Source organism: Entelurus aequoreus, linkage group LG03 (assembly GCF_033978785.1).
Source record: "Entelurus aequoreus isolate RoL-2023_Sb linkage group LG03, RoL_Eaeq_v1.1, whole genome shotgun sequence".
Lineage (NCBI taxonomy): Eukaryota > Metazoa > Chordata > Actinopteri > Syngnathiformes > Syngnathidae > Entelurus > Entelurus aequoreus.
Window position 1 is genome coordinate 93,835,321 of NC_084733.1, and position 15,663 is coordinate 93,850,983.

Sequence of the window (15,663 nt, forward strand, 5' to 3'; positions counted from 1 at the left end):
CATACACACTCAGTATACATGTCAACATACACACTCAGTACACATGTCAACATACACACTCAGCATACGTGTATGTAAAAATACGATTGAAAAAAATAAAAAACTTTAAAAGTGGTATTTAAAGAGCAAACAGGTGAAATGTAACAAGAAAATGTAGCAATGTTTACTCTAATCACACAAATCTGCCATGCAGGCTGTTTCTTTCTTTAAAAAAATAATAATGAATCAAAATCAATGTCATTATGAATTATTGACCTATTCAAGGCTCCAATTACGTCACATTATATATTTTGAGATATCTTTTGGGGGAAATGTTGCATATTTTGTGTTTGCCACGTAAAAAAAACGAGCTGTTTTTTTTTAAAGAAGGGCCTAAAACGAACAAACAAAAAACATAAACAACAATCAAACTTAGAATTGACAGATCTGAAGTTGATCTCGAGATTACTGTGTTAAAAGTAAACAGTAAGAAAAAAAAAAATTTTTTTTAACACTTTAATGAGTAGGACCCTTTTGGATCCTCTACAATTTTAGTGTGATTAGTTTTTAAGTGTCATTGCTCAAAAAATAATAATGAATTAAAACCAATGGTGTTATGAGTTATTGACCTTTTTAAGGCTCCAATTATTATATAATATCAAATATCCCACTTAAAAATTTTATTGGCTGAAAATATTGCATATTTTGTGTTTTTTTTCATTAAAAAAAAGGGTTTTCTTTGACAAAAAGAGCATACAATTTAAATCTTTAAAAAAAATTTATATTGACGGATAAACCTAATGTTGATCTAGAGATTTAAAAACTTGAATAATAACACAAATAATAATAATACTGAATAATGACACATTTTTTATATTTTTTGGACCAAAAACCCTTTGGGGTCCCCGGGATCAAGCCTGAGTGGAAGTCAAGGTGAAGTCGGCGGCTAGCGCGGCTAGCGCTCCAACAAAGTCCTCCTGGTTGTGTTGCTGTAGTCCGCTGCTAATACACCGATCCCACCTACAACTGTCTTCTTTGCAGCCTTCATTGTTCATTAAACAAATTGCAAAAGATGTCCAGAATACTGTGGAATTATGAAATGAAAACAGAGCTTTTTGTATAGGATTCTACGGGGTACCATAACTTCCGTTACTCGGACTTCGTCACGCGCATACGTCATCATACCGCGACGTTTGAGCCGGATATTTCCCGGGAAGTTTTAAAAGTCACTTTATAAGTTAACCCGGCCGTATTGGCATGTGTTGCAATGTTAAGATTTCATCATTGATATATAAACTATCAGACTGCGTGGTCGCTAGTAGTGGCTTTCAGTAGGCCTTTAAGCTGTACATCAAGCAAGAATGGGAAAGAATTCCACTTCAAAGATGTGTCTCCTCACTTCCCAAACCTTTACTTAGTGTTGTTAAAAGGAAAGGCCATGTAACACAGTGGTAAAAATGCCTTTTTTGCAATGTGTTGCTGCCATTACATTCTAAATTCATGATTATTTGCAAAAAATACCAAAGTTTCTGAGTGTGAACATGAAATATCTTGTCTTTGCAGTTTATTTAATTGAATATAAGTTGAAAAGGATTGGTTGTATTCTCTTTTTATTTACCTTTTACACAACGTGACAACTTCACTGCTTTGGGGTGTGTACATGATTTCACTTCAAGAAATACACATCTTGGCAATGGCAGATGATTTCCTTGGTATTATACACCAGTGTAGTTATTCTGCCAATCTTGCACAAGACCAGAAAGTGTTTCCAGGGTCTGGCGGTGGTGTTTGACTAGGAAACAGAACTCTGTGTTATTTGACACCTTTCCTCCGTCTTCGTGTTCCTATTGTTTTCTGTCACAAAGACCAGGCTGCTGCTGAGGCTGCAGCTTGGCCTCTGTTGGAATCCAGTCTGAGGAGCAGATACTGGAGAAGTGGTAGAAAAACACTGCCTGGGATCCCTAGGAGAGGATGACCTATGACTCACTACAGAGTCACAACATCCAAACTAAACACGTCATCTGGTGGGCCCACCACACCCTAGCACTGGAAGTTTGCTTCTTTTATGAATTTATTATGGCTCTACTGAAAATGTGACTAATCAAAAGTATACATAATATTTGCTTACATGTCCCTTGGCAAGTTGACCTGCAATAAGGCGCTTTTGGTAGCCATCCACAAGCTTCTGCTTGACCACTTGACCACTAAATTGCTGCAGTTCAGCTAAATGTGTTGGACTTGTTTCTTCAGCATTGTCCACACCTTTAAGTCAGGACTTTGGGAAGGCCATTCTAAAACCTTCATTCTAGCCTGATTTAGCCATTCCTTGACCACTTTTGACGTCATTGTCCTGTTGGAACACCCAACTGCGCCCAAGACCCAACCTCCGGGCTGACGGTTTTAGATTTAGATTTCCTCCTCCAAACATATTGCTGGGTGTTGTGGCCAAACAGCTCACTTTTTGTTGCATCTGACCACAGAACTTTCCTCCAGAAGGTCTTATCTTTGTCCATGTGATGTCAGATGAAACAACAATGGAGCTGTTTGGCCACAATACCCAGCAATATGTTTGGAGGAGTAAAATCCCAGGAACACAATGCTTACCGTCAAGCATGGTGGTGGTAGTATTATGCTCTGGGCCTGTTTTGCTGCCAATGGAACTTCTGCTTTAAATGGGACAATGAAAAAGGAGGATTAGCTCCAAATTCAAGTCTTTTGACATTTTTCTAAAAAAAAAATTCCCGCTTTTCCCAAAATTCACACATTTTCATGAAATTCCCATTGACATTTTTCAAAGTTCCACAATTTTTCATCCGATTCAAACCGTTCCAACTGCAAAATATTCAACATTTTCAAAATGGTGTGCTCTCCTTCAACGATTTTAAAAAATTCCGGGATTTCCAAGAATTCCCAGTTTCCAGGGACGTTTTTCCACATTCAAAATGAATGGGACATTTTTCCAAGTTGCACAATTTTCACATTTTTCAACCCATTCCACCTTCAACACATTCCACTCATCCTGGACATTCAAACTATCATTTTTACAAGTTCAAAAAAATTCCAGGATTTTCCAGAATTCCATTTTTTCCATCCATGCATCTTCTTCCGCTTATCCGAGGTCGGGTCGTGGGGTCAGCAGCCTAAGCAGGGAAACCCAGACTTCCCTCTCCCCAGCCACTTCGTCCAGCTCCTCCCGGGGGATCCCGAGGCGTTCCCAAGCCAGCCGGGAGACATAGTCTTCCCAACGTGTCCTGGGTCTTCCCCGTGGCCTCCTACCGGTCGGACGTGCCCTAAACACCTCCCTAGGGATACTGACCAGATGCCCGAACCACCTCATCTGGCTCCTCTCAAAGTGGAGGAGCAGCGGCTTTACTTTGATCTCCCCCCGGATGACAGAGCTTCTCACCCTATCTCTAAGGGAGAGACCCGGCGGAGGAAACTCATTTGGGCTGCTTGTACCCGTGATCTTGTCCTTTCGGTCATAACCCAAAGCTCATGACCATAGGTGAGGATGGGAACGTAGATCGACCAGTAAATTGAGAGCTTTGCCTTCCGGCTCAGCTCCTTCTTCACCACAATGGATCGATACAGCGTCCGCATTACTGAAGACGCCACACCGATCCGCCTGTCGATCTCACCATCCACTCTTCCCTCACTCGTGAACAAGACTCCCAGGTACTTGAACTTCTCCACTTGGGGCAGGGTCTCCTCCCCAACCCGGAGATGGCACTCCACCCTTTTCCGGGCAAGAACAATGGACTCTGACTTGGAGGTGCTGATCCTCATCCCAGTCGCTTCACACTCCAGTGAGAGCTGAAGATCCTGGCCGGATGAAGCCATCAGAACTACATCATCTGCAAAAAGCAGAGACCTAATCCTGCAGCCACCAAACCGGATCTCCTCAACACCTTGACTGCGCCTAGAGATTCTGTCCATAAAAGTTTTCAACCCACTTCAACCGTCAAATAATTCCTCTTAATCAGGACTAAACAACAAATGATGGAACTGCTGCTTTAAATGGGACAATGAAAAAGGAGGATTAGCTCCAAATTGTTCAGGACAAGCTAAAACCATCAGACCGGAGGTTGGGTCTTGGGCGCAGTTGGGTGTTCCAACAGGACAATGACCCCAAACACACCTCAAAAGTGGTCAAGGAATGGCTAAATCAGGCTAGAATGAAGGTTTTAGAATGGCCTTCCCAAAGTCCTGACTTAAAGGTGTGGACAATGCTGAAGAAACAAGTCCATGTCAGAAAAGCAACACATTTAGCTGAACTGCAGCAATTTAGTGGTCAAGCAGAAGCTTGTGGATGGCTACCAAAAGTGCCTTATTGCAGTGAAACTTGCCAAGGGACAATGGGAGACTGGGCTTTCTGCTCTCCCTGACCACCTGAGGGCACCACAGACTGTGAATGCTTTTAAAAAAGGCTTAAAAACCTTTCTTTTTAAAGAAGCCTTTTTTTTTTTTTTTTTTTTTAGATATATGCATACTAGTTCTAGCTATTAGGCTGTTCTAGTTTTTACTTTTTTTAATTATCTTTTTATTATTGTTTAATACACTAGCACTTTGAGGTTGTAAAGTGCTTTTTACAAATAACATATACCGTATTTCCTTGAATTGCCGCCGGGAATATAGTATTCGCCTGCCTAGAATTACAGCCGGGTCAAACTCGTTTCCCAAAATAATTAGCGCATGCTTGGCACTTCCGCCGGGTCAAATATGAGTCATTAAATGACTCCCGCCTCCTGGTGGTAGAGGGCGCTATGGATCCTTCTTGCGACTACCAGTACTGCAGAAGAAGACAACAAGCAGCAAGCGTGAGTAGCAATTGTTTGCTTGCACTTTTAACATGGAGGATTACATATCTAAAATAAAACAGTTTTCTAAACTGGACTTTCAATCGAAGCAGGAGGTAATAAGTAAAGGAATATCTCCAGAGACTTTTAAAACTGAAGAAGGATAAGGAAGACTGCCTTTGATCAGAAGCAGCTGCACATGGACATCATTTATAAGTAAAGGTAAGACCATAATAACGTTTTTTTTTAATTAAATGTGCTTTTCATGATAAGGTAAGTGCCCGAGTAAGAAGAGGTTTTAAAATAATTAGCGCATGCTTGCCCATCCCGCATGCTTTTGGTAAGCGCAGGAGTGAGAAGAGGTTTTAAATTAATTGGCGCCCCGGCGGCTATTCAAGGAAATACGGTATTATTATTATTATTATTATTAAGGGACATGTAAGCAAATATTAACATTGCTGTATGTATACTTTTGATTAGTCACATTTTCAGTAGACCCATAATAAATTCTTAAAAGAAGCAAACTTCATGAATGTTTTTAGTGAGCAACAAGTATGTGCTCCAATCACTACATCACAACAAAATAAGAAATGATAGTAAAGTCAAGACAGCCATGACATGATGTTCTCTACACGTGTACGTAGACTTTGGAGCAGGACTGTAGAAGATGAATGAAAGATGAAACTCACCAGATGAACGTAGGGCACAAAGTAGCCATAAAGAGCAGCAGGGATGCCAAAAGCCCAGATGCGATATCCCACAGACTTCCAGATGTTGATATTGAAGATCTGGCTCATGGGTGGACAAAAGCCCCGAGTGGTCCTGGTCTTGGCGGGCAGAAGAGGTCTGTAGGTGAAGCCGGCCAGCATGAGCACGAACATGAGGATGCAGAGGACCCGCATGGTGTTCTGCAGGCCCACCCGGCCCAGCAGGATGGACAGCGCAAAGGGCAGAGTGATGGTGAAGATGCTGCTGCCGGCCGTCACGATGCCGTTCACCAGACCCAGGCGCTTCTTGAAGTAGTGGCCCAGGATCACCAGACTGGGCTGGTAGGCGAAGGAGCAGCCGCAGGAGAAGACGATGCCATAGGTGAAGTACATGGGGCCCAGAGACCTGCAGGCACATCATTCTTAGTCTTTATGTTGGCATGTGCTGGTCTACACAACCAAACTGGAACTACACATTGACTTGTGACTCTGGTCTACACAACCAAACTGGAACTAGACATTGACTTGTGACTCTGGTCTACACAACCAAACTGGAACTAGACATTGACTTGTGACTCTGGTCTACAGAACCAAACTGGAACTAGACATTGACTTGTGACTCTGGTCTACAGAACCAAACTGGAACTAGACATTGACTTGTGACTCTGGTCTACAGAACCAAACTGGAACTACACATTGACTTGTGACTCTGGTCTACAGAACCAAACTGGAACTACACTTTGACTTGTGACTCTGGTCTACAGAACCAAACTGGAACTAGACATTGACTTGTGACTCTGGTCTACAGAACCAAACTGGAACTAGACATTGACTTGTGACTCTGGTCTACAGAACCAAACTGGAACTAGACATTGACTTGTGACTCTGGTCAACAGAACCAAACTGGAACTAGACATTGACTTGTGACTCTGGTCTACAGAACCAAACTGGAACTTGACATTGACTTGTGACTCTGGTCTACAGAACCAAACTGGAACTAGACATTGACTTGTGACTCTGGTCAACAGAACCAAACTGGAACTAGACATTGACTTGTGACTCTGGTCAACAGAACCAAACTGGAACTTGACATTGACTTGTGACTCTGGTCTACAGAACCAAACTGGAACTAGACATTGACTTGTGACTCTGGTCAACAGAACCAAACTGGAACTAGACATTGACTTGTGACTCTGGTCTACAGAACCAAACTGGAACTAGACATTGACTTGTGACTCTGGTCTACAGAACCAAACTGGAACTAGACATTGACTTGTGACTCTGGTCTACAGAACCAAACTGGAACTAGACATTGACTTGTGACTCTGGTCTACAGAACCAAACTGGAACTAGACATTGACTTGTGACTCTGGTGTACAGAACCAAACTGGAACTAGACATTGACTTGTGACTCTGGTCTACAGAACCAAACTGGAACTTGACATTGACTTGTGACTCTGGTCTACAGAACCAAACTGGAACTAGACATTGACTTGTGACTCTGGTCTACAGAACCAAACTGAAACTTGACATTGACTTGTGACTCTGGTCAACAGAACCAAACTGGAACTTGACATTGACTTGTGACTCTGGTCTACAGAACCAAACTGGAACTAGACATTGACTTGTGACTCTGGTCTACAGAACCAAACTGGAACTAGACATTGACTTGTGACTCTGGTCTACAGAACCAAACTGGAACTTGACATTGACTTGTGACTCTGGTCTACAGAACCAAACTGAAACTTGACATTGACTTGTGACTCTGGTCAACAGAACCAAACTGGAACTTGACATTGACTTGTGACTCTGGTCTACAGAACCAAACTGGAACTAGACATTGACTTGTGACTCTGGTCTACAGAACCAAACTGGAACTAGACATTGACTTGTGACTCTGGTCTACAGAACCAAACTGGAACTAGACATTGACTTGTGACTCTGGTCTACAGAACCAAACTGGAACTAGACATTGACTTGTGACTCTGGTCTACAGAACCAAACTGGAACTAGACATTGACTTGTGACTCTGGTCTACAGAACCAAACTGGAACTAGACATTGACTTGTGACTCTGGTGTACAGAACCAAACTGGAACTAGACATTGACTTGTGACTCTGGTCTACAGAACCAAACTGGAACTTGACATTGACTTGTGACTCTGGTCTACAGAACCAAACTGGAACTAGACATTGACTTGTGACTCTGGTCTACAGAACCAAACTGAAACTTGACATTGACTTGTGACTCTGGTCAACAGAACCAAACTGGAACTTGACATTGACTTGTGACTCTGGTCTACAGAACCAAACTGGAACTAGACATTGACTTGTGACTCTGGTCTACAGAACCAAACTGGAACTAGACATTGACTTGTGACTCTGGTCTACAGAACCAAACTGGAACTTGACATTGACTTGTGACTCTGGTCTACAGAACCAAACTGAAACTTGACATTGACTTGTGACTCTGGTCAACAGAACCAAACTGGAACTTGACATTGACTTGTGACTCTGGTCTACAGAACCAAACTGGAACTAGACATTGACTTGTGACTCTGGTCTACAGAACCAAACTGAAACTTGACATTGACTTGTGACTCTGGTCAACAGAACCAAACTGGAACTTGACATTGACTTGTGACTCTGGTCTACAGAACCAAACTGGAACTAGACATTGACTTGTGACTCTGGTCAACAGAACCAAACTGGAACTAGACATTGACTTGTGACTCTGGTCAACAGAACCAAACTGGAACTAGACATTGACTTGTGACTCTGGTCAACAGAACCAAACTGGAACTAGACATTGACTTGTGACTCTGGTCTACAGAACCAAACTGGAACTAGACATTGACTTGTGACTCTGGTCTACAGAACCAAACTGGAACTAGACATTGTCTTGTGACTCTGGTCAACAGAACCAAACTGGAACTAGACATTGTCTTGTGACTCTGGTCAACAGAACCAAACTGGAACTAGACATTGACTTGTGACTCTGGTCAACAGAACCAAACTGGAACTAGACATTGACTTGTGACTCTGGTCAACAGAACCAAACTGGAACTAGACATTGACTTGTGACTCTGGTCTACAGAACCAAACTGGAACTAGACATTGACTTGTGAGTCTGGTCAAAGACATGAGGTAAGTTCTTACACTTGACATCTCCTACTTCTCTAAAACCTTGGACTAAATGTGCAGGAATCATTTTTTTTCTCTTCATAGGACCACCAGAAAGTAAGTATCATAACACTAAGCAAAATGACCTTTACATCTGAGATTTAAGGGTTATAAGGCGCACCGTCGATTTTTGAGAAGAATTCAAGGATTTGAAGTGCGCCTTGTAGTCCGAAAAATCGGGTAAGTGTCAAATTGTACCATTTAGAGGACGTTTATTTCTCGTGTTGAATCCAAAGTAGTCAAAGTCTTCCTGACATTACATTGAAATGTTATTGGGGGGGGAAGTTGACATAAATACAGAATGGTGGTTTCAAAGTCCTGATTGGGTAAATAAATCCCAATGGTGAGTCACATGACCACAAATTGCTGCACCTTGCACTTTAGGTGCACAAGACAACAGTAAACCTGCGCAGTGTTCAACAGTCACTCGATACGCGATACGTGTTTCATGACTTATTTCTAACACTTAATAGTAGTCGTGTCCAAAGTGGAGGCAAGAATTCCTTCTTCCCCCAATACACTTTGTAAATAATACTATTAAACACTTACTAAATAATACTATTAAACACTTACTAAATAATACTATTAAACACTTTCTAAATAATACTACTAAAAACTTTCTAAATAATACTTTTAAACACTTTGTAAATAATACTTTTAAACACTTTCTAAATAATACTATTAAACACTTTCTAAATAATACTATTAAACACTTTCTAAATAATACTACTAAAAACTTTCTAAATAATACTTTTAAACACTTTGTAAATAATACTTTTAAACCCTTTCTAAATAATACTTTTAAACACATTGTAAATAAATAGCTAAACATGCTTCACTACACACCGTAGGAGGATACAATAGCTCACCGGCGTCACAATGTAAACAAATGCCATGGGTGGATCTACACCTGACATCCACTGTAATGATACCAAGTACAGGAGCGTATCTAGTCGATACTACTATGATTACGTCGATATTTTTTAGCATCACAAAATCTTTTTTCCTTTTTAAAAAATTCATATTATGTTTATAAAGTCAGTAAATATGTCCCTGGACACATGAGGACTTTGAATATGACCAATGTATGATCCTGTAACTACTTGGTATCACATCCATACCTAAATGTGTGGTATCATCCAAAACTAAAACAATGTCAATGAAAAATACTTTTGCGCAGACCCGCTATGGAGTGTTTACTTTTGGTTAAAAGCATTCAACAGGAAGTACACTTTCAACCTGCAGAACTTGCAATGAGCAAACATGTCCACAAGATGGCGCCATAGCATAAACAATAAACACCTTTTCAGTGTCTCTGTCAGCAACATGAAAACTATTTGTTGAATACAAAACATTACGGCCGTTGCGAAGGAAAATTTGTTTTATAAGCGTAAGAAAAAAGTAGCGGTTTATAGTCCGCAAATACGGGAAAAACTATTTTACTGGGTTCAAAAACCAGATAAATGAAGTTGTGAGTACATAACTAGGGTTGGTACTAGGGGTGTAACGGCACGTGTATTTGTGTTGAACCGTTTCGGTACGGGGGTTCGGTTCGGAGGTGTATCGAACGAGTTTCCACACGAACATATTAAGCTAAGCTAAAGTCTTAACAAGCTGCTCCACTTCTTCTGTCAGTCCTCTACACCAGTCTTTGTCAACCTTTTTTGAGCACAGGCACATTTTTTGCGTTGAAAAAATCCGGAGGCACACCACCAGCAGAAATCATCATATTTTAGTGGCTTTTTCTCTTTTTTCGGTATTTTCCTGTAGCAGTTTCATGTCTTCCTTTGAGCGATATTTCCTGCATCTACTTTGTTTCAGCAATCAAGAATATTTCAGTTGTTTTTATCCTTCTTTGTGGGGACATTGTTGACTTCTCATGTCATGTTCGGATGTACTTTGTGGACGCCGCCTTTGCTCCACAGTAAGTCTTTGCCGTCGTCCAGCATTCTGTTTTTGTTTACTTTGTAGCCAGTTCAGTTTTAGTTTGGTTCTGCATAGCCTTCCCTAAGCTTCAATGCCTTTTCTTAGGAGCACTCACCTTTTGTTTATTTTTTGGTTTAAGCATTAGATAACTTTTTACCTGCACACTGCCTCCCGCTGTTTCCCACATCTACAAAGCAATTAGCTACCTGCTGCCACCTACTGATATGGAAGAGTATTACACGGTTAGTCTGCCGAGCTCTAGACAGCACCGACACTCAACAACATTTGCAGACTATAATTACTGCTTTGCAAAAAATATTTTTAACCCAAACAGATGAAATTAGATCATCTCCCCACGGCACACCAGACTGTGCCGCGGCACAGTGGTTGAAAAACACTGCTCTACCCCAGCACCCAGCATTGTCACACCCACACAACCATCTGATTGACTACACACAGAGCGGTAACAGCCAATCGCTCATAGTCCTGGATTGAGGTGAAGGCTAATTCGCTTTTAGCGTAACGTTAGCTCATTTTGCCGTGTGTGTGTTACGGACAGCAAAGCCCTGTCTTGTCTGTTATTTCACTTGACCTTTTTCTGTGTCGATTGAGCTGTGTTGAAGCAGCAAAAAAAGGACATTATGTTAAATGAAGAGTTTTCTGTCTCTGATAGTTGATATAATAATGTAAGTGCATCATGAACTCCATGGTGTTCAGGGATGAATAGTCTCTCCTATTGCTATTGTACTATTTTTCAGCTATAGTTACATGAATCATAGTAATTAGGGATGTCCGATAATGGCTTTTTGCCGATATCTAATATCCGATATTGTCCAACTCTTTAATTACCGATACTGCAACCGATACCGATATCAACCGATATATGCAAGTCGTGGAATTAACACATTATTATGCCTAATTTGGACAACCAGGTATGGTGAAGATAAGGTACTTTTTTTTAAAAATTAGTAAAATAAGTAAATAAATAATTAAAAAACATTTCTTGAATAAAAAAGAAGTAAAACAATATAAAAACAGTTACATAGAAACTAGTAACTAATGAAAATGAGTAAAATTAACTGTTAAAGGTTAGTACTATTAGTGGAGCAGAAGCACGCACAATCATGTGTGCTTACGGACTGTATCCCTTGCAGACTGTATTGATATATATTGATATATAATGTAGGAAGCAGAATATTAATAACAGAAAGAAACAACCCTTTTGTGTGAATGAGTGTAAATGGGGGAGGGAGGTTTTTTGGGTTGGTGCACTAATTGTAAGTGTATCTTGTGTTTTTTATGTGGATTTAATTTAAAAAAACAAAAAAAAACGATACCGATAATAAAAAAAACGATACCGATAATTTCCGATATTACATTTTAACGCATATATCGGCAGGCCGATATTATCGGACATCTCTATTAGTAATGCAGCAGCCTAGTTTTGAATGTCAGGGTCCCTGCTTTCACATGTTGATAACAATATAACATTTACATCATAAATCCACTACAGGCTGTAATAAATGCTGTAATAATGAAGCATGATGAGTTGACTTGAAACTATTTAATGTTGCACTTATTATATGTAGAAGAAAAGTTGTGTCATTGTATTAATCTGAGCAACAACTTGAGGCAGTTTAATGTTGATTAACGTGGGCAGAATTATTATAGTGTTCCAATGTTGAAAGGATAAAGCCATTGTTTACACATTTGCTCAATAAATAACCAAGAAATTTATATTTTGTTGTTTTCTTACTGTCCCGAAAATGAACCGAACCGTGACCTCTAAACCGAGGTACGTACCAAACTGACATGTTTGTGTAGCGTTACACCACTAGTTGCTACACAATGTTGTTATGGTGTTTATGGACATGTTTTGTAAAACAAAGAGTGTTGGAGCCAGTTGGAGTCTATCTATATTATTTATTTATTAATTGTTTGACAATGAAATCAAACATCCAATATTCAATTAATGAATTATTGGATGTTTTAGATTTCATTGTGATTGACTTGATTGTTTACAGCTGCTTACAATCCTACTGGTGAGTCACTTCCTCCTTCTAGAATTAAGAAGACAGGACAGCTGGGGGCCTTTTGTCTGTCTATCATGTTGAAGGAGTGAGGAGTGGAACACTTTGTTTACTGCTAAACAACTTATTTTCAAGCCACGCTAAACTAGTAGTTTGAAGCCACACTAAACTAGTTATTTTGAAGCCACGCTAAAACAACTTATTTTGAAGCCACGCTAAACTAGTTGGTTTGAAGCCACGCTAAACTAGTTATTTTGATGCCACGCTAAAACTACTTATTTTGAAGCCACGCTAAACTAGTTAGTTTGAAGCCACGCTAAACTAGTTATTTTTGAAGCCACGCTAAAACTAGTTATTTTGAAGCCACGCTAAACAACTTATTTTGAAGCCACGCTAAACAAGTTATTTTGACGCCACGCTAAAACAAGTTATTTTTGAAGCCACGCTAAACTAGTTAGTTTGAAGCCACGCTAACTAGTTAGTTTGAAGCCACGCTAAACTAGTTATTTTTGAAGCCACGCTAAAACAACTTATTTTGACGCCACGCTAAACAAGTTATTTTGAAGCCACGCTAAACTAGTTGGTTTGAAGCCACGCTAAACTAGTTATTTTGATGCCACGCTAAAACAACTTATTTTGAAGCCACGCTAAACTAGTTATTTTTGAAGCCACGCTAAAACTAGTTATTTGAAGCCACGCTAACAAGTTATTTTGAAGCCACGCTAAACAAGTTATTTTGACGCCACGCTAAAACAAGTTATTTTGAAGCCACGCTAAACTAGTTAGTTTGAAGCCACGCTAAACTAGTTATTTTGAAGCCACGCTAAAACAACTTATTTTGAAGCCACGTTAAACTAGTTAGTTTGACGCCACGCTAAAAACAACTTATTTTGAAGCCACGCTAAACTAGTTAGTTTGAAGCCACGCTAAACTAGTTATTTTGATGCCAACGCTAAAACAACTTATTTTGAAGCCACGCTAAACTAGTTATTTTTGAAGCCACGCTAAAACTAGTTATTTTGAAGCCACGCTAAACAAGTTATTTTGAAGCCACGCTAAACAAGTTATTTTGACGCCACGCTAAAACAAGTATTTTGAAGCCACGCTAAACTAGTTAGTTTGAAGCCACGCTAAACTAGTTAGTTTGAAGCCACGCTAAACTAGTTATTTTTGAAGCCACGCTAAAACAACTTATTTTGAAGCCACGCTAAACTAGTTAGTTTGAAGCCACGCTAAACTAGTTAGTTTGAAGCCACGCTAAACTAGTTATTTTGAAGCCAGGCTAAATAAGTTATTTTGATTATGTTGAAAGTCAACCACGGAGAATATTTTTTGTTTGTGAAAATAAATGATGATCATTTGGAATGTAGAAATATCTGGGCGAGTTCTTATTAAGGAAGTTAGTGAGTCAAACACCTCCTCCTCAAGACTAGTCTGCATTACTTTATTTTATTTTTTCGAAATTTTTGTAACGCAAGAGTAGTCGCTCCAAAGAGTGTTAAATACATCAAGTCATTGCATAATATTTGATTGCAGCTCAGTTCAAAGGTTTGAAGGCGGCGGGGCGGCCCCGCTACTTTATGACGATGACATATTTCTACAGCTGGGTGTGATTGTTGACCCGTGTGGAGATAAGTATGAGATTCCAACATCTTATTAACAAGTGAGTGTGAGGAGTGACGCAACCTGGAGGAGCACATGGCAATGTGGCGCCATCCAAAAGTCTGATTGCTCTTATACCAAACCTGTTACCCAGCAGCTTGCTTCTTTACCTTACTTCACATGGTTTGTATCGGGGAATATGTGGACTGCTAGTATAGTATTTGGTAATAATTACAGATGTCCGATAATATCGGTCTGCCGATGTTATCGGCCGATAAATGCATTAAAATGTAATATCGGAAATTATCGGTATCGTTTTTTTATTATCGGTATCGGTTTTTTTGGTTTGTTTTTTAATTAAATCCACATAAAAAACACAAGATACACTTGACAATTAGTGCACCAACCCAAAAAAACCTCCCTCCCCCATTTACACTCATTCACACAAAAGGGTTGTTTCTTTCTGTTATTAATATTCTGCTTCCTACATGATATATCAATATATATCAATACAGTCTGCAAGGGATACAGTCCGTAAGCACACATGATTGTATTTCTCTATGAAAAAAGAAAGAAAAAAAAAAAGGAAAAAAAAAAATCCCCCCCCCCCCCCCCCCCCCCCGGTCCGTGGGACAAATTTTCAAGCGTTGACCGCTCCCCAGCTACAAAAAGGTTGGGGACCACTGGTCTAAAACATCTATTTTTGGAGTTGATTGATAGAAAAGCTGCAAGACAAATGCTTAAGTGTGTCTATAAGTCTTCCATTCAGCAAACAACATCAGAAGCATATTCGCTATAGTGTCTAACTTCTTTATTTTGCTTACGTGACAAAAGAACTGGCCAGGAGGCCGACCAGGCCGACAGCAGCTCCACCCACAGCGGTGATTCTGCATCCTAGGATGTCGGTGAAGACGCTGACGATGGGCGAGCAGAAGAAGATCATGCCCATGGAGAGAGAGCCCACCCAGGCTGCAACACACACAACATCTGGGCTGTAACACCAACAACAACAACTTCATGGACATTTCATCACTATTCCATTGGACAATTTGGACATTACACACACATACAAGTGCATTTTGGACATTACACCCGCATACAAGTGCATTTTGGACATTACACACGCATACAAGTGCATTTTGGACATTACACACGCATACAAGTGCATTTTGGACATTACACACGCATACAAGTGCATTTTGGACATTACACACGCATACAAGTGCATTTTGGACATTACACACGCATACAAGTGCATTTTGGACATTACACACGCATACAAGTGCATTTTGGACATTACACACGCATACAAGTGCATTTTGGACATTACACCGCATACAAGTGCATTTTGGACATTACACCCGCATACAAGTGCATTTTGGACATTACACACGCATACAAGTGCATTTTGGACATTACACCCGCATACAAGTGCATTTTG

The 15,663-nt window shown here is 40.0% G+C and overlaps 1 protein-coding gene across 1 annotated transcript in view; it reads right to left on the reverse strand.

Moving 5' to 3' along the window:
• LOC133645991 (monocarboxylate transporter 10-like) overlaps positions 1-15,663 on the reverse strand; it is a 39,347-nt gene that overhangs the window by 23,259 nt on the left and 425 nt on the right. The window contains exons 2-3 of the mRNA XM_062040915.1: positions 15,047-15,191; positions 5,465-5,888 (exon numbers count right to left, since the gene is read on the reverse strand). Of these exons, the coding sequence (XP_061896899.1) occupies positions 5,465-5,888; positions 15,047-15,191 (569 nt within the window). The remainder of the gene's footprint in view (positions 1-5,464; positions 5,889-15,046; positions 15,192-15,663) is intronic.